Consider the following 23,880-nt stretch of genomic DNA (forward strand, 5'->3'; position numbering starts at 1 on the left):
TAAATCTGAATTTCTTTTAGATTAACATGAATCTAATTACACCATATGATGTAAAAGAGTCAACTCTCAGGTCCGCACACTGTTCTGTTGACTCTCATCAAATGCCGTAGGAATCCTGACTTGAGTGGAATTGAATGTAAACAATTATCACATGAAAGGCAAAAACCTGAACTAGTAGCCATCATGAAATGGCTCAAATCTGAAGTAACCTAGTGGCTAGTGATGAAGGTTGAGCGTCTAGCAACCTATACATGTACACCCACAGATATTTTTCTCAGGAGCTTAATTAAACTCGAGCTAAATATCGAGAGAGGTTTACGTTAGTCAGGTCCACTGGGATGCTCATGTTGCTTTGTGTCTACTGGATGTGTAAGTCGCAGTTTGCTTGCTAACAGGTTAACCATAACAAATAATAAACCGATAGTATGCCAGGCTTGGAGTCGTTTTGACCACTAGGGGGACACTAGTGGTCAAAACATGCGTAGAATCTTTAAGGGGAAAATGTAAAGATAAACTGTAGAATTGTGTCCTTTGAGGCCTAATAAACATTTTGAATGCATCTCCTTCCACATAAAACATCTGCAGAGCTGGATTTTGGAAGAATTTGAAACCTGCATTGTTTACATCCATGTTTGCTTGCTAGCAGTCTTGCATTTGTTGGTGCATCACATCACGCGTGTGCATCCTTGTGCACGTAAATGAGATACTAACAAATGGGGACTCACACTTAAAAACATTGATCCATTGTGCTACTAGTGGTCAAAAACTCCACAATACTGAAAACACAGGGGGTTCAAGGGTTCAAATGCTTAACCATCACTGTATACATTGTAAAACATATTATTGTTGTTTTGTTGCTTAGTTACAAAGTGCTCATTTCAAAGGGTGCTGCATAGTAGCAATACATATGCAGATGCTTTTGTTTCTAGCATTGTTGTAGTTCCACCAATGAATCACCAAATCAGTTCCTGCTGCTCATCATTTGAAGTTTCTTGTGGAACATTGTTGGCTGCGGTTTACTGTAATCAGATACTGGATAGCGTTATTAATGGCGGAGCTGAGGGTGCTTGCTCATGATCTTTTGAACTCTGGAGCCACATTGCTCTGATTATCTGCTTCCCACCACTCGAATGTGGAGTGGTACTCCATCAGCGTAACCCCCAACCCACCAACAAGCCCCCTCCCTCCTCCTCCTCCTCCTCCTCCATCCTCTGATTTCTCTTTGCTCTACTATACCTCCACCACCCACTCCACATCCACTTTACTGGTGAATTGTCATTCTCTCTCTGGCTTTCCATCTTTTTCTCTCACGTACAAACACACAAACACGCGACTTAAGTCCATTTTTTAGTCTTATTTTCTAATTTTCAACCTGTAAATGTTGACTGCCTGAGCCTGAGGGACTGAAAAATAGCAGCTGAACATTGATTTCAGGGCACTACTGTACATGTATTGTGGTTACTTGTCCATTAGGGGATGCTAGGGAATCGAAGTAGAGGAGCAGCAGGGAAGCAGCATATGATGTCTTTAGAGCTAGGCAGTAGAGTTTTGATATTGTTGACTTTTCCTGCACAACTGAAATATGAAAGATATTTTATAAAACTGTAAACATTTGAGAAAAAGATCAAAATCAACGTGACAAAGTGACATTGAATTTCTGCATAATATGACTTTTGAGAGTGAGAAACCCCCCCCCCCTCACAACAGAAAACTTTTCCAGGTTTGAATTTGCAACATTTTGAGCTTTTATTATTTTTTTCTCTCGGTGTTGAAGACTCTGAAACCACAGCCATGATGTTGATATGCTTCAAGGTAAACTGGCACTGTGTCACGCCAATCTGCGATGATATGAGCGGCAGTTATTGGTCGAATCAAACTGACATAACTCAGTACTAGAGGATGTCTGTTGCTAGGGAACAGAGAGAAAAATAAAATGCTAAAACCACTCCAGTCAATGTTGGATGAAAGCCTGTCTGCAATTATATAAATGCTCTTCAGAGTTCTGGCACAAAGTACGCCCATTAACGTTTAACTCACAGTGCGTGTCACCTGCAGCCTCGCTTCATCTGTCTTCCCCTGTACGGTATTTATAAAGATGTTGTTTTTTGCTGGACTATGGACATAAAAATGCACTGCAAGCTACTGTGGGGTTTTTTTTTCTTCTGTTTTTCATAAAGCACATTTCATATCCTGTAGACAAGACCTAGCTGTCCGTCAATCAGCTAAGACAGACTATTTCTTTTAAGTTTATCTTATTCAAAGTTTGGTTAGGCCCCAAGCAAATAGATATGAGCTTTTCGTCTTTTTTTCCCCCGCTAACAGTTTACACAGCTATATTTAGAAGCCTTTGAGTAGGCTGTGAGCAAGAGCAGAACAAAAGCCAAACACTGTTAAAGCAGACTACATCTGGTCGTCTATACAGTACAATGGAGCATCAGCGTAGTGACGGCGGTCTGTCAGCTTCATGAAGATGTCCAGTGACCTTGATGGAGGGGAGGTGTGTGTGTGTGTGTGTGTGTGTGTGTGTGTGTGATTGGGAGAAACAGATTTCTGTAGGAAGAGGTTGCTCTATTGTGCAACATGGCTTTTGTTGGCAGAAATGAAAAGAACGGAGCAGGAATTCAAGAGAGCTATGTCGCTATGGAAACAACAGCAAAGAGAGCGCCAGAGACGCAGAGATAGAGAGAGATATGTACTGTTTGTAGAGATGGACAAATATTTTTGTTGGGCAACATACAAGTAGATTTTTTTTTTTTGGGGTAATGAGGGCTTATGTAACTAAGTTTTAAGTAAAACGCGGAGATAATGTTAATATACTGTGCAGATATTTGCAAACCGCACATATCACTAATCATCGTCATCCTACTGTTTTTACATTCTGCTCTCAATGGGTCAGCGTCGCCTTTTGTTGCTCCCCTGCTTTGCATGAAGCGACACGCCCGTCGGCTTCATGCAGATTAGAAAGAGGAGGTAACGGAGTCATGGGTTTTTGGAGCTCAGTTGGGGACTTATTCATAGATCCTGTTAAATCAATGTTTTTTTTTCCTCTTTTGCCTTCTCCCCCAGATCTCGACTTGTTTGCCAAGCATAAATTTGTCACTCTCTCTTGGCTTGCTTTTCGCCCCCACCCCCCCAAATCTGAGCCCTCACTCGCTTGCCCGTCTGCACTCTGTGGTACCTGTCTGTCTGTCACTCAGTGATATTTTCTGTGTCAGGATCTCAAGTGGACTGACAGTGTGGTTGATTTTTAATTGCATATATTTTAAACGGCAGCTTTTGGTGGGGGCATGAAACAAGCCACGACTGAATAATATCATGTCTGTGGGGGCTGAAGTGGTCATCTTCAGGAAACAGTGGGGAAGGGAGGAGAGCAGCAGATGGAGCGAGAGAGCCCAGTTGCCTAATGAGGTCTCACTTGTGGCACTGAGTGCGAAAAAGACCCTGCTTTCTTCTCTTCTCCCTCAAAAAGGGAGCAGCCCTAAGATCTATTTCATGCTCTATTTTTACTCCTGACTTTTACTCCAATATTAGCACAATGGCCTAGTTTTTAAATGTTTTAATAGTACAAGTCTGTCTCCATTAATGAAAATACGACAATGCCGTCTGACTATCAAATGGTGAAAGCGTTTAAATGGGGGGAGAAATGAGTCAAGCTGCTATAAATCACCTTTAGGTCATTTCTTCTTTCTTTTACTTGCTTGCCCTATCCACACACTTGTTGCCTTTTTTTTCCCTGTGCATTGTCTCTGCTCCTACTATTAGTGTTAAATGTATTTTCACACCTCTTCCTCTTGCCACTGCACCCACTAACATCTTTACATAATTGTTTTTAAACCACGTACCCACACAGCTGACTGTATATAGGCCTCTTTTTCCTTTTTTTTTCAGGACAATGTTTTTGTTCATCCTCAGCAAACTCTAATTGCTATGGTAACAAAATATATGTCCCTCCTCTCCACCAGCTTTCATTCAGATGGATTTTGAAATCGCCATCATGAAATGTTTCTGTGGGAGGGGGCTGCCGGTGCTTATGCGCTCCTGGCTGCGTGATCATTTTCCAGCAGGTGATAAGATTGTAAGATACGTCTGATCTCGCGATTCAGGCGGCTCTGTTGCTACATTTTCGACCAGATTAGAGAACAACTTCGTGTGCAGTTTTGTTTTTAACAAAAGAATCTGGTTTAGGGGCGTTAAACGGGCTTCCTTTCACACGAGATCTTCCTTTTTGTCAAGTCGAGAGGATGCGTAAAGTTTGCGAAGACTTCCCTCGGATCTCTCCATCTAATGAGCGCAGAGTAGTTTCTGATCACGCAGCAGCCGCCGGTTTGTCAGATCAAAACGAGCTTGGATGTTTGATAGAAAGGGTATAAACTCGGTGGATCTTTTTTTTTCCCTCCCTCCTGCTGCCTGAGTTTTAGAGACGCGCACACATTAAAAGTTGTTCAGAGCTGATGGCACCGCGCTGTTAAACAGATGGGATAACAGAGATGCTGAGGTTTTGCAGCTCGTGCACCTGAATCGTCATTAAGTAAATGGATGTTTTTTTCCTTGAAATATAATCCAGCTGAATGATATAATCATTCCCCCCCCTCGTGTGGATATGGAGTGATAGGAATCTGCAACTTTTGGGGATTCTTGGCGCTCGAACAGCTGTCAGTGGATTGAAGGTGGATCCTTTTTTTTTCTCGTTTAGCTCCACTTCACATTTTTTTCCTTTTACTAGAAGTCGTCCTGTAGTAAAACACTCTAAGCCGGCGGTCTCCTCATCTCTTTGTAGAATGGCTCGGTTCGGAGACGAGTCCGCTCCCAGCACGGTGGACTCCGGCGATGGGGACTTGGAGCGCGGCGGGGACGGACAGGACGCGGCGGCGGCGGGGCTGACGGCTTCCATGAAACAAGCCAAGGCGCAGCGGGCCCGGACCATGGCTCTGTACAACCCCGTCCCCCACCGGCAGAACTGCCTCACCGTCAACAGGTCGCTCTTCATATTCGCAGAGGACAACATCATTAGGAAATACGCAAGGCGAATCATTGAATGGCCATATCCTTCCATAGAAACACCAGCTATGTTTAAAGTTGTCTCTGCTTTTCTTCCATTGTGTCATAGAGGGAGCGCATGGTAGGTTGTTGTCAGTTCAGCACCATGAACAGCTACAGGCAGCATGTGAGCAGCTGCAGCATGAAAACTCCCATCCACTCCTGAATGTCTAAAAAGCCACAAAAGTTCAATCTAAAGTGCAGCTTAAAGTGCAGTGTCAGTGCTGTCAGTGTGTTGTGATGACTTCCCATGCTCCTTCACATACATGGAGCTGCTAGTTAAATCACCGGATTGAAAATGAGCTCTCTAATTAATTCCTCTGCACAGCTGAATGTAACCGTCTCATAATTCTGTAACTTGCCCTGATTTTATTCATCTGCGGGGCTCCATGTGCTGCGGTGCTGGCAGAAGACAGAAAGTTAGCATGTGGTGATCATTAGAGGCAGCTCTGCTCGCTGTGGGGGTGGCATGTAGGCACATCTCTGCTGCCTTAGTGCTCATTGGAATATGAACCTGGCCATGAGTAGGTGTCAGTTCAAACCAGGCAGCGTTTCTCCGCTTCCTGCTGTAGCGTCGGCCAACAGTTTCTTTCTCCCTGAACTGCTGCAGATCTAACAAAGATGAGCAGGGAAGTTATAGTTTTCCAGCAACTGCTGCAAAGTAATGTAGTGTGAACATAGAGTTCAGGCAATTTATATGTACAGTTACAGGATAAACATAAGAATCCATTAGTGCTACTTCTCCATGTTCACTTACATTATCTTAATTCACCTTAATAATGCTTGATGTGATTTCCTGATAAATCGTGTACATATTTAGACATTTTAAAAGCATAATCAGTTCAATAACATCACTCAGTTGCCATATCTACCCACTGCACCTCCTGTCTTACACCCCCATCAGTGCAGTGTGCCAGTCTCCCACTGTTACCTAACCGCAGGCTCTGTGTGGTGTGTGGGAGTGGGGCTAGTGGTCAAGACTAGCTGGCCACTGGCAGCCCGGTAATGTGACTGTTGGTAACACCGAGGCAGAGGTATGTGGGAGAGAGCTGGCCGGTAGTACTGTGGTGGATCGTGGGCTGTAAAAAGCAGCACATGTCACAGTATTGACTGGGCGAGACCCAGATTTTTTTGCACCTAGCGTCCAAGTTCTGAGCTCGCAAGTGAAAAACAGATTCATATGCATTCATAGCGATGGTATTTCTTTGATTGTTGAGTGTTACAGCATAACATTTCTCGCTGGGACCTCTATTGCCCAATATAGACCAACATCTGTGCACCATAGAGTTAAGTTAAAGGACCACTGTTCCTGCAAGTTATACTAACAAATTGTGCGTACTAGAGCTGCAACAATAAGTCTATTTTGATAATCGATTCATCGCTTTGAGTCATTTTTAAGAAGAAAAAAGTCCCAAATTCTCTGTTTGCAGCTTCTCCAATGTGCTTTTCTTTGTTTTATATCATTGTAAACTGAATATCTTTTGGTTTTGGACCGTTGGTTCAGACAAAACATGATATTTGAAGATGTCACCTTGGAGTCTGATATTTTAATTATTTGAAAATAGTTGTTAGTTGTCGCCCTGGTGTATACTTTACATCACTGCTGACCATTTTTAAATGTAAGCTGTACAGTTTTAGACTTCCAGACAGCCATTAATTTCCATTCATTTGTATACAACACGAAGACCTCCTAAAGCTCTGTTTAGTTATGTAATACATCACACCCCATTAATTACTGTCAAAGTTACATTCTTAATGTAACTTTGACAAAATAAATGTAGACTTGACGTTGACTTTGGTAATTTGCACATCTCAGAAGAGTTTAAAAAGTCAGTTTCAATATATATTTTCATTATGCAGCTTACTTCACATACAGATGCAAATAGTCGATCAGTGGGTCTTGGACTGTTGGTCAGATAAAACAAGCAATTTGAAGTTGCAGACTTGGGGCTCAGGAAATTGTGTTTGAGGTTTTTTTTCTCCTTTTAAGCACATTTTATAGACCAGATGATGAATGTATTAATCGAGAAGGTAATTGGCAGATTAGCCAATAATCAGTTGCAGCTCTACGCTGATTCAGTTGTTGCAGTTTTACATCATTTTGAACCAAACGATGTGTTAGATTGTGTGTGTTAAACAAATTTAGAGGAAAAGGCAAAATAGAGCCCAGATAAACCCACCCTCACATTCTATTCCATGTTCCAAGAGCGAGTAAATTGATTTTCTTACTGTACTCAAATATAAGTCAACGGCTGCTTGGAAGGTCAGAAAAATATGTTAAAATAACAGCATTGTGTGCCAAATGGTTAACTGTATGTGTCTTGTCCTAAATGGTCTAAAACATGCATAGTCTCTGGTACGCATGGTAACAGGTAGTGACAGAGTGGGCGAGATTTATTAAGTGTTTCCCACTTTAGCTATTTTCAACTGCTTTCAATGGCAACAATGTGGACTTGTCAATGTGAGTCAGTATGGGTCCCAGAGGCCCCCATCTCAGCACTCCTCTGTGAGTCAATGACCCCATTTCTCTCAAGGCAGGAAAATTAATAACAAGAAGCAGCTGCCTCATGGGAACTCCGAGGGACTGAAAGTCACAAGCACATACAAAGTGTTGGGGCACATATAGTCACACGCAGTGCATGCTGGGTCACACATATGCACACGCTGCACCCCGAGGGGCCCATGCATGTACACACTCATACAGATGTTCCAGCGGTGAGAAGATAGATATCATTCTTGAGAAATTATTTAAATGATGCAAAAGCCTCGAGAAATAATGTGAGTTTTAAAGGCCTACAGGAAACATTCAGACGCTTATGTTTTGAATTTGGAAAATACAATTGTGCTTGAGATTTAAGGCTGCAGATAATTGATATTTTCATTGAAGATTAATCTGCAGGTTGTTGTTTTTAATTGATTTATTATTTGGTCTATAAAATGTCAGAGAAATAGTGAAAAAGCCCCATTACAATTTCCCAAAAGCCCAAGGTGAGTTCATCAAAATGCCTGTTTTGTCCGACTAACACTTCAAAACCCCAAAATATTCAGCTTGTTATCACATGAGACAAAGAAAGCAGCAAATCATCACAACCGAGAAGCTGGAGCTTGGTAATATTTGGCATTTTTGCTTGAAAAATAGCTTAAATGATTAATCCACTGCCAAAATAGTTGTTGATTATTTTTCGGTCAATCTGCTAATTGATTAATCGACTAACCTAAAATGTTTTATTGCAAGAATGCTGCTCTCGTTACATTTGTTTATTATTTATTTGCACATTCATCATGAAACATCAAATTCAGACCACACGTGAGAATGTTTCAAATTCAACTTCACCACAGGCTCTTACAGTGTTTCTACAAGTTCTCAGCAGATGTTGCACCTTATTAGGGATAGTGGTAGTTTTTGAATTACTTTTGTTTTGTTTTGTCAGTTTGTTTTGTCGGACCTACAGTGATCTGAAGCACAGAGAAACAAGAAACAGGAATGTTTTTTTCCCCTGAAAAATGACTCAAACAATAAGGAGATTATCAAACCTGTTTATGATAAATGTTCTGTTGTTGTTGTTCTAATTGTTGCAGCATTACATCATTTATACAGTCATAAAAACACTTGCAACTGTAGCGTCTGTTATTTTTATGGTTAAACTGTAGTTGAATATTTATTCGCTCCTGTTTTTAATACAGAGATTTTCACAACTTTTCTGGTCAATGAAACATTTCAACCTGAAACCTTGGCTGCTTTTCTTTGGTAGCAAACACGTTGAAGATGTGAGTTTTGTCCTACAAGAACACTAGGATCGACATACTGTAGTCTGGAGTCAGCTGTACGCAGTGAAAAGCAGCCATGAGAACTGTTTGCTGTAGGTTGTGTGGTTAAACCTGTCAGGCCAAGGTGACTTCACAGAGCTCTCTCTCTCTCTCCCTCTCTCTCTCCCTCCCTAACCTGCTCTTTTTTCTCTTCATGAAAAGCACTTTTAAAAGTGTGTTGCCATGGATACTGCAATCTCTCTAACAGATTGCTTCCAGTACCAGAGAATATGAACCTTGCCATAATTCATCTGTCATTTAATCATCCATCCATGTTTTTTTTTTCCTTTCCACTGAACCACACACACGTGTACTTTGAAATATTTGTGGTATTTAAAACAAAATACTGTATATATGGATACAGAATAAGAGTACGAGTCACTGCTGTTAATGTATTGAACATTTTAAGCTTGTTCAACTCACAATATGGTGATTTTTTTGTATCGTAAAATAGGACCTGTTTGTGTAATGATGTACAGTATATTGTCATGTCCCTTTCTCTTGCTTTTTCCATGTTCGCTAAGCATCACTTGTTTGTTTTTATGTGTTAGTTTTGTCCTTGTGTCGTGATAAAAGTACTTTTCTTAACTTTGCGGCCTTTACACCCTTTGAGTACATGATCCTGGCCACCATCACCGCCAACTGTGTTGTCCTGGCCTTGGAGCAGCACCTCCCTGGAGAGGACAAGACCCCCATGGCAAAGAGACTGGTGAGGACAAAATCTTGTTTTCACATCCTCAACACAGAGACGAGGTTGTGAGCGAGCTTTTTGTGAGACGCAAAACAAACCAGACTGACAGAGAGTTCATGAGAAGATCCAGTTGTTTTTGTGCCTTAAACTGCAGTAATCACTTTCAGTCAAGGGTGCAAAGTTTGCTGTTAGCATGTAGTGATCTGCTCAGAACCCTGGATTTCAAGAAGGTGGTGGAATACCAAAATAAGAAAGCTTATACTGTCACTATGTTGCTAGGTTTTGAAAACATGAGGACAGATGCCATATACAAATGTGCCTTTAGTGGTGGAAAGTAACTAAATATATTTACTCCAGAACTGTACTTCAGCGAGTTAGTAGCTACTACTGTTGAGATTAAGATTTTATATGTAAAACATATGATCAGTTTATAGAATTTGTTATAGATTAAATACTCAACAATATATGCTTTTAAAATTAGCTCCAACTTAACATTAAAATGCTTTATATACTATATATACTAACTCTGAATGGAACCACTTTCAAAATGTTTACTTTGATACTTTATGTACATTTTGCTTTTAATACTTATGTATTTTTACTTGTGTAAGATTTTGAATGTAGGACTTGTACTTGTTTACTTGCTGCTTATACTTCTACTTTACTAAGTAATGGAACTAAATACCTCTCCCACCACTGTTTACCTCTAAAATAGTGAAAATGTCCATATATCCACATATTAGATATCATAGCTGTGTTTTTTCTACCCCCCTGCTGCACTTCCTCTGCTGTTTGTAAATGGCATGTCGTCTATACAGTAGACTGTGTGAAGTGTAGTATATATTAGTTTGTTCATCGGCTCTACTCAGCTCTCCTACAGACTCTGCTGACCTGTTTCTTGTGTGGTATTTCCGCAGGAGAAGACAGAGCCATACTTCATTGGGATCTTCTGCTTCGAGGCCGGGATCAAGCTGTTGGCGCTCGGTTTTGTTTTCCACAAAGGCTCCTACCTGAGGAACGGCTGGAACGTCATGGACTTCATCGTCGTGCTCAGTGGGTGAGTGACATCAGTTGGTCTCCCTGACAACCTGAATTTTTTATCAAAGTGAGAAATGTTTGTTTTGAACATTGTGAACAGACAAAGTTGCTACTTGCCAAGCATACTGGTGAAATCTGTCTTTGGAGGAGGAACAAATATCCGCTCTCTGTAACTAACCAACTTTTTGACTGGGAGCCAATCAAATCAGAGAAAAGCTATTGCACTGGCAGGAGCCAAATAATAATAAATATAAATTATTTATATACTGTAGCCCAATATCACAAACTTCTTGCAAAGCTTTCCTCCTGTTTTTCTTCTGTCTGAATGCTTGATGGATCTTCTTCAAAGCAGTCATAGCTGGGAGAAGCACAGGTGTGACTAATAACATTAACGGTGGCTCACTTCCATCAAGCGCCCATGTAATCCATTCCAGTGAGCCAGTATTCACAATACCAGGACCCAAAGAGCTGGCTCACCTAAATGGAATACAGCCATCGTTAACGTTATTAATTACACCTGTACTTTTCTTATTATAGCATGGGAAAAAGGTCTATTAGGACTACTGTTAAATGAGGATTAAAGTGTTATTTTGCTGTTAATATGGAGGATGTTACAAATTGTGGATGATTGCTAGACTTTCTCTTCATGCTAGCTTTTGTTCCACTAGCTTCAGTTATGTATAGTTATATCAAACATGAAACTTTAGGGCTTCTTTTATTCGTCGCTTTGAAAAACTGAAACATGATACTTGGTATTTTTGTCCAAATTCGAAGCAACATTGGTAGCACAAATTTGAGATAGAAGATGAAACAGTTATTACTTTGCTAACATTAAACAACATTAGTCTCAGACACAGAAACCCTGGCAAAGCCTGAGTTTGGCTTTCTGTACTAGAGCAGATGACTAGTGAGTAAGTGTTTCTCACTATTGCAGTGTTTGCATATGACCAGTAATGTATTGCCATATGTTGTGGTTATATGTTTGATAGAAGTAACCAGTGTATGTCTGGCTGAAAACAGCAGCTAGTTAGCAGTGATAATAAGTTATGTGGAGGTCAATTGCTGTGAATGTGTCTTCCACTACGCACGAGGAGTATCCACTGTTTGTTTGGTTGTTAAATATTTCAGAATATCTGATTTCAACCATAACTGTACATCATCAAAATCAGTTTTTGTGCTCTTGTCTTTCAGAAACAGTTTGTTAGCAAGCTTACAAGGCCTTATACCTAATCATAACTATTTCTATGCTCATACCGACTTTAAGGATAAGGCTCCCGTTACTCTCTGACTTGCCAGGTTTCCATCCAAATGTTAAGTGAATATTAGAGGTTAAGCACCTCGAGATAAACTGCATAAACATGAAACTTTCTCCTGAATTTTCTGCTTTTCAATCCAGCTGTTTTAAATGTGCAAATTGAAAATGCGCATAAAAAGAGGTGGATGGAAATGCACTTACTGTTAACAAATCACAACTTCCACAACCTGTTTTAAACCGCAAGCCCCCATTTGTTCCAGATCAGAAATATACAATTAAATTTTTTAAAAAGATTAAATACACATTTGGTGCTTGAGTATTTCCAGCAGCAGGACGATGTATGTGGGATCAACTCAAAATAAACTACAGCGGCCAGCTTCATCGTAATGAAGTCACCCAGTGTAACAATGTGGCTCATTAATATGATTTTGGACAGCAATGGAGGCAATACATGTTAGTAGGATCAATTCCTTTTTTCATGGGATTCATTTACAAGAAAAATACAGAATATGACGAGCCTTATCTGAATATCTCACACTGCCCACATTATAAGTATAAGATCCTAGTTGAAGGTCAGAAAAGTAGCCTTTTAATGTAAAAATGCCAAATGTAACTCTAACAGAGCTGATTTGTGTACCGTCATAGGTGTGTGTGTGTGTGTGTGTGTGTGTGTGTGTGCGTGTGTTTGGAGATATGGCTCCAACTGCTCTCTTTTTAATTTTGAATTTGGTTGAACTCCATGATGAATTACAAACTCCACTGATTGTATGAGAGAGTGAAAGAAAAGTTTTAAATTAATGCTCAGCAACTGATTCTGCAATTAATTTTGACAGAACTCATTTTTGCTTTACCAGGCTGTGGCTGGTGAACCAAAAGATTCATTTCAAGACTCTGATTGTCAAGTTGTGTCGGTGCATCCATGCGTGCGACGCTGCTTGTGTCAACGTTTATCAATATTGTCGCCACGCATGCTTTGTTTATTTTAAAGGCTTCTAATCCCTGCATGCTGTACCTCGTGTCTGACAAATGCTTGGCAATGGTTGACCCTATAGGCAGGTCTTTATTGTTGATATTTTGATGTCATTTCTCTCTATAAGCACATACATTTACACACCACATACATCCACTGGAAAACACATAAATGCGTGTTTCCATGGCACAGTCAGGCTCTGCAGTCAGCAATAGGTGGGTGGATAAGTGGATTGGCAGTTGTGTCTAAAACCTGCTTCGGTTCGCCCCCAGGACCTCTGTGAATTAAATGTGAATGCAGCGCTGGAGATGTTATGCAAAGAATGGATGGATGGTAGAGAAGGAAAACAAGGGGGAGGAAGGAAGATGGGGAGACGGACCCAAGAAAACGCATAATGAGAGACTTCATTTGTTCCCTTTAAAACTGGGGTTTAGTGAATTAATTGTGCAGGAGTTGAGCATTGTTACCACTGGTATGTTGTTTATGGTTTAAGTGTACAGTATTCAGGCATTCAGGGAAGGTTGCTGTTGGCGTGTTGACATCTCATTTCAACCTGACACCCACATCTTTCTCTTTCCTCAGTGTCTCTTATTTCTCTGTCTGTCTTTCCATCTCTCTCTCTCTCTGCCTCTTACATAAAAGGCACATCAGCATCACGTTTACAGTCCAGTTAGCGTCGACCTAAACGCCTAACAGCTGTGTTGTTGACAGATTTCCACAGAATCGACAAGGTTTAAGTGTTCAGTCGGTTTTTAATAATCCTTTCTGAACAGTTGTTACTTTAACAGCTCTGGTTGCTTCAGTGGGATACTTTGAAATTCTCTCATTAGGCATCCGTCAAAGTTTGCAGCAAAACATTTTGCTTTCAGTTTCTCGTTAGCCAAAAGAAACACTGAAGCAATGTTTGGTGAAAAGTAAAGCTCATTATTCACAAGTCTTTGTGGATTTAAAACTGATTTTTGATAGCAAAATAGGTCGAAGCAACATGTCAGGAAGTCTTCACTGGCATTGAGGACAATCTGTGACTTAAACCTTAAAGTAGTATTCTCCTCTAATGATATGAAAATGCAAAGGCGTAATAATTTATAATATAAATTGTCAACCAGGATTTTAATTTGTAGTTTACTTTTTGTTCACAGCAGTGCTCAGTTTGAATTAATCTATGCTACATTGGATTTCAGGTTATGACTGCAGCATAATCCACGTTCCTATGTCTATGTTCCAGTCACTGTTTCAACACAGTATGGCTAAATAAATACGCAGCATGTGTGTTTTAATACTTTAATTCTGCTGTGAAAACTTGTCACCTAGCCAGATGACCACAGCTGCAGTTTTTTCCGAAGATGGAAACTGTTATCTTTTATCAGCCTCCCATCAAGCCCACAAAAAACGAGTGTTACTAATAATAGAGATTTGGCGTAGGATGTCACTTGAAGGCCAGTGGTGTAAGTTGTGTAACAGTTTGATGGAGTTCAGTAGTGGTGTGGACCCAATTACAGTCCTCCAAAACACGTTGGTGGGAACTTGAAAACGTGTGTCTTACAAAGGGCTGCAGTTAACAATAATTTTCATTAATTTCTAATTATTATTTTCTTAAACAAGTGATTAATCGTTTGGTCTATAAAATAGTGAAACATTTCCAAAAACGAAATTCTCATTGCCCACGTGGATATATTTTTGTAATTCAGTGTTTATTGATTTTTACGGACAATGAATCTGTCATTCATCAAAACAATAAATGCACATTGCTCAGGAACACCCTTCATGAATTAGAGCAGACAAAGCACAAAGACACTATGATACTGTATGTTTTGACTCAGTTCTGATGTTCTCGTTTGTGTTTAAGTCCAATAATGTTCATACAATTGATTTACACAAGGACAGTTTGTGCATTAGTGGTTGGAGGTCACCGGAGAATAGTTTGAAACAGTTCTTAGTGAGATTATCAATACACTGCACCTTAAAGAGGCAATAATTGATATTTTAAAAATAATAATTCATCAAATGACGATGTGAAAACAGTGTGACAATGTGAGAGAGGACGCCCACCACTTTACTGTTTTGGTTCACTCTCATCACTCTCATAGTGTCATTTTCGGCTGCAGCAGGCCACTGATTACAGCAAGAAAGTTCTAAAGACTATTTAAACACTACCTGTTCAACACCAAACAGCACACAGACACAGTTAGCTGCTAGCTGGTGAACATAGTGGAGCATTTAGCAGCTAAAGAGACAGATATTTCCCATAGGAGACCAAAAACAGCTAAAAAAAGAGTGAATATTTGACTTATATTCATCAGATCCGACTCCACACAGCTCCAAATGAATGCTAATGTTGCTTCGTAACTGCTGGATGTGTAAATAAGCAACTGTTTGCTAACAAGTTCCCCATATCAACTTTAAAGGTGATAATATGTCATGTTGTGTTCACAACTTCTTTCCGCTGCTCCCAAGTGGCCAAAAAACCTCTGATCACATCCAGCGAGTGCTTTGTTGCACCTGTAACCACACCCGATAGTGAAGTTAGTCTTATTTTAGAGAGTTTATATAGACTGTTGAAGTTAAGCTCTTGTAATGCAACTGAAATGTCACTTACAGTATAAAATGCACAAAGTCGTCAGTGTGCTTTCTGCAGCCCACAGATCATTTTGCCCAGTTCCAGCCACAGCTGGTTGGTAACTGACGACCTGGTTTCCTGCCACCTATCTGACACATTTTCTGGTAGCACATATGCTGCTCTCCTCTCTCTGTCCCTATCAAACACACACACACACACACACACACACACACACACACTCTGACGCTCTTTCACTCTGGTGGCACAGTACAAGTAAGTCAGACTTAAAAGAAAACACACATGTGTCATGGAGGCCGTTTGGGAGTAAAATCGAGGCCACTGGGCCAGCGCTGGCGGCATTCATTCCATTTCATATTAATGAATTGCTAGAAGCGAATCTGCTGGGACACTGAGCTCAATTAAAATCCTTAATCTGAGTGAAGAGTGTGTAGCAAAAGAGGACCACAGCTAGAACAACTTACCCACAAACCAATTTAATTCACTGGGAATCCTAAAATGGTCAATTATATCCTGCGGCAAACAGATCGTCACAGGTGGACTTGATGCTTTGATTAGCAATAAAATGTCTCCCAGATGACTTGTGCATGTGTGTGTGTGTGTGTGTGCTTGTTACTCCATTTACAAGGCTGAAGGTACAGATTGTTGCCAGCGAACCTGTTGCCCTCGTGTTGTTAAATTAGCTCCCTCATCAGACCTGAATGATTTTGATCCCCAGCTGTGCCTGCACTCGTGTGTTTGTCACTGTCAGTATCCCATTGCGTTGTATGACGGATATCAGCTTTCCCTTGTTGTCCCTCTTACATACTGTGACACTTTGCTAAAATTGTTGCTCTTTAGACAGGATGAATAATACAGCTGGGTGGGAGTTGGGAGTGACTCATTAGCCATCTGGCTCAAAGACAGACACACAGAAGCGAGAGAAGTCTCATTCTTGTGTGTCTGTCTTTGCACGCCAAGGCAGTTTTCATCCGTAGCATTCAGCGTACGCTCCCAAACTGTTGTGTATAGATGTGTTGATGAGCTAACTGACAATGCTAACGCTAGCTTGCTAATATATGACCTGTTTAGAATGAGTAAAAGACACATCTGATCTGACACTTGTTCTTAAGTTATACTTCACAAAAACAATCTCCAAGATTTTATGCAACAAACATCAGGCTAAATGACTATATGAATCCTGCTGAAACACACATATTCCCCTATGTGTAGTTATATAAATAAAAACAAAGTCATTAATATCTGTTTGACCCCGTATAATAGTTGTTTTTGGAAGTTATTTTACAGCTTATATTGCTCATATTTCCACATTATTAAAGTTGCTACTAGCTAAGACATTTTTAGTTTTTGAAATTTTAACGGTGCAACTCAGTGTAGTAAATAACTAGTTTGAAACTAGCTGGTAGTTTCTAAGAATTTAGGAAGGACTTTGCACGCAAACTTAGTAACGGATTTAGAAATTGCAGGTACAACCCAGTCCTGGAGGTCTGTGGGGCAGATTGGTGATCCCGCCTTGCGTCCTTGTGTACATGTACATCTACCTGTATGCGGCACATGATTCCATTGCGTTTAAACACACCTGTAAGCACGAGTTCCACTGCACATCTGTGGCCTCAAAACTTTGAGTCAATTTCAAATGCAGCTAAAAATTCTCCCAACCATGCCAGAGACACACAAAACTAATTGAGGAATTAAGAGTAAAAGTTCAAGATCTCGTCAACATCATGTGTATTACTGCAGGAGTTTTAAAGGACGGCTGCAGTGGTCTCAGCTCTAATTTTGCTCTCATAATTGAACTGAACAAACAATAGCTTACAGTCCCAGGTGGGTTTTCTTTGGGAAAACATTCACCCAGCCATTTATTCTATGACTAATCGTGAATAAATGTCTTTTTTTTATGTAATCCCAATTCAACAGAGCACTATTAATGTTGCCATTACACGCATGGTTTATGTTTTTTCCAGATTTAATTCAAAGCCATTAATTTGTTGATGCATTATGTTGACGTTGAGTCAACTGCACATTACCATATACGGAGCCGTGCTGAAATGGTGAGCAACGTGATGCTGCTGATTACTGTAGTTTTTGGTGGTGTTCATAGTGTAGGTGGAGGTGTGTGGGAGAGGCTGCATTCTGTGCATGTAATGAATTCAGCCTCTCCAGAGCCAGTTTGATACAATACTGTGCAACAGTGCTTCACTTAAAGAGCCAACGAGGAAGAGATTAGCCTCTCAGTGTGCACATTAACTCGCTGCTGAGTTGTTACACAGTTGAATCTGTAGAGGGGCGTGTGTGTGGAGCTGTGCTGTGTTTCAGTGTCTCTTTACTGTACTGAAGGCCCTGATAAAGTGATATGAGTGTTTATACTGTGAGATTTTACATTTTTCTGTCTCTATTCATTTCGTTATAAATTCTTTATGCCAAGTGGATTTTTATTCCCGCAAATTGATTTTTTTTTCTGAGGGTGCTGGCAATTATATAGAACAAAGAAGATTGCTTCACAAACATTTAAACTTTAAAAGGAACTGAAAACAAACTTTAAAAGATTGAATAAAAGAAAGTGTGAACAGAAATTTAGAGGCAATCTTGATATGACAAGACTCCGTGGTAGCAGCTCTGTGAAGCTGTACTTCACCTGGAATTATACTTGTCTGAAAATACAGGTAAACATCTCGATCTAATAATAATAATGAAGGGGTTTTAAAGGCAGTCAGAGCACTTCCAAAAGTAATTTCCCCCCAGGGATCAATCAATATAAAGTATTTCTGAAACGTGTGGCACATTGTAACTAAAAGAGGGTTCAACAACCTTTGTTCTCACTGTTGGAATAGCAAGCAATGTTTTCAGAGAAACAAAGAGGTCTGGTTGTTTCATAATATACAAGAAGGTCAGCAATATAACTTGGGGCTGTGAGATTAATTGATTTATGTAATATCTGCTACTCTCTTCCTCTTTGTCAAGCACCGTTCTGAATAACATGCAGTTTTTTGGGGTTAACCAGGAAATGGGATCACAGTAATCTAACTTACTGGTGGTGAAGGAATCAGCTGCAGACATGAGGTCTCTTACTCTTGTCATATTTTTAAGATGATAAACCGACTTTGTCACAGAACTTATGTGGTTGCCGAAGTTTAGGTCGGTGTTTATTACGTTGAGGTTCCTGACTTGTTTTGCGGTTTTAACATCACACAGAGGTACGATGAGCACTAATCTTTTGTCTGTGTTGTAGAGTACCGACAACAATGCAATTGAGTTGACTATCATCTACATAATTATGATCGGAAATATTGTTATGACTGCTCCCTCTAGTCCTACCCAATATTTGAATTTATCCAACAATATTTTGTGCTCCTTAGATGCAAATTGGTCCATACAGCATTTCAAGTGAACAGTATAAATATACAGTATGTATGATATTGGAAGCTGAAAGACTATAAAAATGTTGGTTTGCATGATTATTGATTGTGTCAGTGAATTTTGTTCCTGCGGTAAAACAGTTTCTAAACTAAACAAAAGAAAATGCCCTCTGTGTGTGTGTAGGGATGATTCACGAGCTACCACAAGCAGACGGAATATTTGCTTTAATTTTGAGGGAGCCTCCACTGAATTGTTGTGCTCAAAGTGCAGCCTTGAAGGAGCTGTGCTGCTGCCTGCCTTTGTTCAGCGTGTTTGGTTTGAAGGCTATTTCCACAGACTCTCCCACTCCTCTGCTCCCGCTCTGTCTCAGTGTCTCTCGCTGTGTCATCTCTTTGTCTGACTCACTCACTCACTCACTCACTCACTCTATACATTCACAAGCACACTAAAACCCAATTACTGCTAATAACCACACTGAAGTAATAGTGATTGTTTGGTATCCTCGTTAATGCCACAAAAAATAAGAGAAAGGCAAATAGAGAGACTTCATTTGTGTTTATTGTTCGTCGTGTTGATTAATTTACATTAATTTGATTTGATATTCAGCCTCGACGCTTCAACACAGAGTGAATCAAAACGTGTAAATAAAGTCGGACCAAGCTGTAAACACGGCACAGTAATTTGAAAGACTGACATGTAATGTGCAGTAGGTACGTTAGGTTACAGTCTGCTCCAATGTCAAACTTAATCTGATTAATAAAAAATGAATGGATAAATGTTTATTATTAGTGTGCCTTGAAACACTAACTTTGTGCTAAGACGTCAGCAAAGATGGCAGCAGTGTTCGTGTAATAATGCCATTTTCATTCATTTTTTTTATCCTTTCGCCTGTTTAGTACAGCGCAGGAATTTGTTGTGGAATGGAAATTGATCATTGTCTGTTTTGTGTGTTTTGTATTAAAGTCCACTTTAAACTCCACAGATTTTACACATCAGGTTCTGCTTTCTTGTCATGAGGAGCACGCTCAGGCCCTGAAACCATTCTACTACACGGGGCTGCACAACTAAATGAAAGTAGTATATCGCTTATGTTATATATGTATGTAATAATGTGGATCTGGAGGAGCTTTGTCAAGTCCTCGACAATACTAAGAGTCTACAGCCGTGCTAGCAACTATGTGAGGCTATGCTGAGCTAAATGCTAACATGCTTAAGCAGGTGTAATGTTTGCCATTTTTGTTTAGCATGCTAATATTTGCTAATTATTCATTAATCCTGAGGGGGAGATGAATGTGTGCCCTAAATCTAGTGCTAATCCATCCTGTAGTTGTTGAGAAATTTCCTTCACATGCGCAAACTGGTGGCACTAGAAGAAAAGTCAGGATCACCATGAATGTCTATACAAAGTGGTGGACCGACTGATTGACCAACAATCTGCTATTGCCATCCCTATAATCCTCATGACGTCATATTATCTTGACCTGTGCCTGGAGGCTTAAAATGCATAACTTAAAGGCCACATTACAATATGGAGGTGTAAAGTTTGAAAGGTAGAGAGGATCTAAGAAAAGACACTATTGAGTTTTATTATGGAAAATGTAGCATTTTGCAAACTTCACACATACTCAGGACGAAAAATCAGGATGTCTCAGCTGCATTGATTTTGACCTGTCTCTGGAGAGCCCCTCATCTTTACAGAAGTGCAACACTAAATCGCTGGAGTACCACTGTAATACTTGTGGTTCTGTATACACTGTTTGTGATGAGCAACTGATCAGTTTTCCCCAGAGATGCTGGCCTAGAGACTCCTGGCTCCTAAAACTGGCTGTTGCTTTTAAAGCGGATGAGAGAATTTGACGTGATAGCTGTGTTGCCATGACTGTACCTGGTCTTTGGTGTGATCCTTTTTTTTAAATTATCTATAACCCCAGCAAACAGTTGCTCGCTCAGTCGTCCTGCACATATTGTAGCATTCAGTATTGATAGTAAACTTTTAGAAAAGGTCCTGAACACGGCGGTTCGGACAGTGAGCTCTCGCCACTTTGAACAGCACTTTCAGGTTTTATCTGCAGCAGTGTGAACGTGGCCTCACTCATTCACTCGCTCATTCGGCCTCTCTCCCTCCCACTGCTTTCAGGAGAGATTCTGCGTGGGCTTACACTTGAGTTTCTGCCATGTGCTTTCTACCCCTTGCTCACACACACACACAAACACACACACACACACACACACACACACACACACACACACACACACACACACATACCCTCCCCCACACTTCCTAGCATTGTCCACAGATTTTATGAGTTTGTATATTTGTATCTGTGTGAGAGAGAGAAAGAAATCTGGAAAATAATTATGATTTCTAGCATAATTTTCACACCCTAGTTAAGATTTTACTTGGCAGATTAGGAGTGGATATTTACCCGCTCATTGGTGAAAGCGTTAACTGTTACGGGTCACCGCATTGGATTGGTTGATATTGACTTGAGATGCAAGATTTTATTTTTTGGCAGGCTTATTGCAGCCCTTGTGTATTGTTTGTTATAACATTATCTTTTCCGAATTAAAAAAAAATAAAACGAAACCTGCCATCGCTGCAGTGATTTCTGCTGCACGTTGGTACACGAGAGATTGCCTGTCGGTTGCTCCTGATGCTGTGTTTGTGTGTAGGTGGAGGGACATCAATGTGTGCGTGGGCAGATGTGAGTAGAGATGCCTGCCAGGTGTATGTGGCTGTGCGTTCTTTGTCTCTCGCCGTACAAGTCTGGCACACTAAATGGATATACTGTACCTCTGCATGACATCGAATCAGTTTTTTTTTTTTTTCTTTAAAATGACTCATCTCCAAAACTGTCCTTGAGTTACATCCGTTTGTTGCCTTTTACCTATTTTTGTCACGAAATTTGTCAAACACACCAGACAAAAAACATTAATCTCAAGAAAGGAAAGAGAGGCTTTGTACCAGATTTAGCTGCTAATTGTTTTTACATGTCCCTGTTGCATTTTCTCTATTTTAACCCAAATGTCTTTTTCCTTTTCAGGCCATCACAAGTAACAGCTTTTAATTTAACAAAGTCTTAACAAAATAATGAAAGAAAGATCTGCCTAACAGTCCTACCATGAAAAACACCTCTGAATCAAGTACACTGCATACATAATGTGTATGTGTTGTCCGTCAGGATCCTGGCCACTGCTGGTGCCCACATGAACATCCCAGTTGACCTCCGGACCCTGAGGGCTGTGCGAGTGCTGAGACCTCTAAAGCTCGTCTCTGGGATCCCCAGTGAGTCAGTTACTAACCTCTAATGCTGCACTGTAAGGTCAAACTATCTGGTATAACACTGAAAATAACAAGTGATCATTCTTTGTGGGTGATTTTTAGGACTTTTCAGTTCACAAACCCAGTCGTTTGAGAATGTTCACGTAAGAAATATTTATAAAATCTCCAACACAGAAGCTTTTGCTGTTGCTGTGTCTCTATTGTATAAGGCTGACCATCCAAGCAATTTGTGCCTGTACTGCGTGGTCCATAATTTCAAGGCTCAGGGTTAATTCTGAGGCCCTTTTGAGCTTAAAGCCTATGAATTTTGCATTGATACCAGAGTCATTTTTCCCATTATGCAGCTTAAAGCCACCAATGTATTTGCCACATCCAGAAGCTACTGTGTGCTGCAACTCATTGGCTCTTTTGTTTAATAAGAACCTGTTACAAAAACAGCTTAGACACTTAGAAACATGTTGAATGACATGAAAAGCATGTGTGTTGCAGTTTTTGCCATTCGTGACAGCTAATTACTGGGTTTATAGGAACAAGACTTCATTCTGTTTTGTTCATCTTGAGGCAGTGAAGTGTAAAAGCAAAAATATGGCAGAGTTGCAGGCTCCTGAATGTGTTCTCTTTAATCTCTTAAATTGGGTTTTGAATAGAATGGGACTATCTTTTATAAAAGCTGCCATTACTTTGATGATAGAATTTAATTGTTTATTTTTTTACAAAAGGCAACCTAAAACATTTAGGTGGGCCAACAGACAATAGATTGAAATATGGTGGTGTTATTCTTGAACGAGATGTCTTTTTCTTTGTGAATACTTTAAGGCCTGCAGATTGTGCTGAAGTCCATCATGAAGGCCATGATCCCGCTGCTCCAGATCGGCCTTCTCTTGTTCTTCGCCATCCTCATGTTTGCCATCATCGGTCTGGAATTCTACAGTGGGAAGCTTCACCACACCTGCCTGCCATCTGTGGACATCCAGGGTACGGTCCACTCACCACATGCATTTTTGTTTTGTATTAATTTCTTGTTTAAACAGAAAGTATAGTAGTATAGTGAGACACATGAGAAAAAGCTTCGGTCCTGAGTTAGTACGAGTGTTTATCCAACGGCATATGTCTTAAAACACCTCCTGTTGGTTATGTCCTTGCATTTCTGGGTCAATTTTGTTATTCTGGTTAAATGTAGATAAAATTAAATTAAGACATTCCCACTCAAGTTTGAAGGGAGACAAATGTTGTGTGTAAACAGCATGTTTTGGCATCAGTCTCTCAGAGTTAAAATAAAAGGTTTCTTCACTCTCATCATTTGGTGAAGGTAGATCAAATTACAGGTACATCTCAACAGTTTACAGCCTCCAGTTTAAACTCTTGGAAGGCATTATGATGATAGCCAACAGTTTGAGAGTATCTGCTTGCAGCACAATGCCAGTGCCTTCAGAAGATTATCGTCATGTTGTCATTTTTGTTTCTGAATGATTTATGATTGCCTTTGACTGGTTTACCAACAGGTATACCAACTGTGTTGTTTACTCATTGTTCTCAAGCAGAGGGTGTGAACATGTTTGTTTGAGAGCCTGAGGCTTTCGTAGATTACGGTAGCAGCGAGCTCAGAGGTATTATTAGAGTTGATACTGGCTGTTTAGCCACTGCCTAATTAGTCAACAACTACTCTGTAATCACACGCCACACCACAGCATTTACTGTCATCGCTCAACACAACTCAGATATGGATTGAGATTTAAAACCCGAATAAGTTCACAGTATTTAGAGCAGGAAAATATTTATATCCATCCCTTGATTCTCTAATGGTCTCTAATAGTTTAAAGATCCCCTCCAGACGTGTTTTAAGACATATAAGCTTAACTACTAGATG

At 40.2% G+C, this 23,880-nt stretch overlaps 1 protein-coding gene across 1 annotated transcript in view; it reads left to right on the forward strand.

Annotated features, from left to right (window-relative positions):
• The window catches only part of cacna1eb (calcium channel, voltage-dependent, R type, alpha 1E subunit b), a 54,073-nt gene that overhangs the window by 1,609 nt on the left and 28,584 nt on the right, over positions 1-23,880 (forward strand). The window contains exons 2-6 of the mRNA XM_070919695.1: positions 4,778-5,041; positions 9,448-9,553; positions 10,453-10,592; positions 21,913-22,016; positions 22,830-22,988. Of these exons, the coding sequence (XP_070775796.1) occupies positions 4,778-5,041; positions 9,448-9,553; positions 10,453-10,592; positions 21,913-22,016; positions 22,830-22,988 (773 nt within the window). The remainder of the gene's footprint in view (positions 1-4,777; positions 5,042-9,447; positions 9,554-10,452; positions 10,593-21,912; positions 22,017-22,829; positions 22,989-23,880) is intronic.

This window comes from Enoplosus armatus, chromosome 14 (assembly GCF_043641665.1).
Source record: "Enoplosus armatus isolate fEnoArm2 chromosome 14, fEnoArm2.hap1, whole genome shotgun sequence".
Lineage (NCBI taxonomy): Eukaryota > Metazoa > Chordata > Actinopteri > Centrarchiformes > Enoplosidae > Enoplosus > Enoplosus armatus.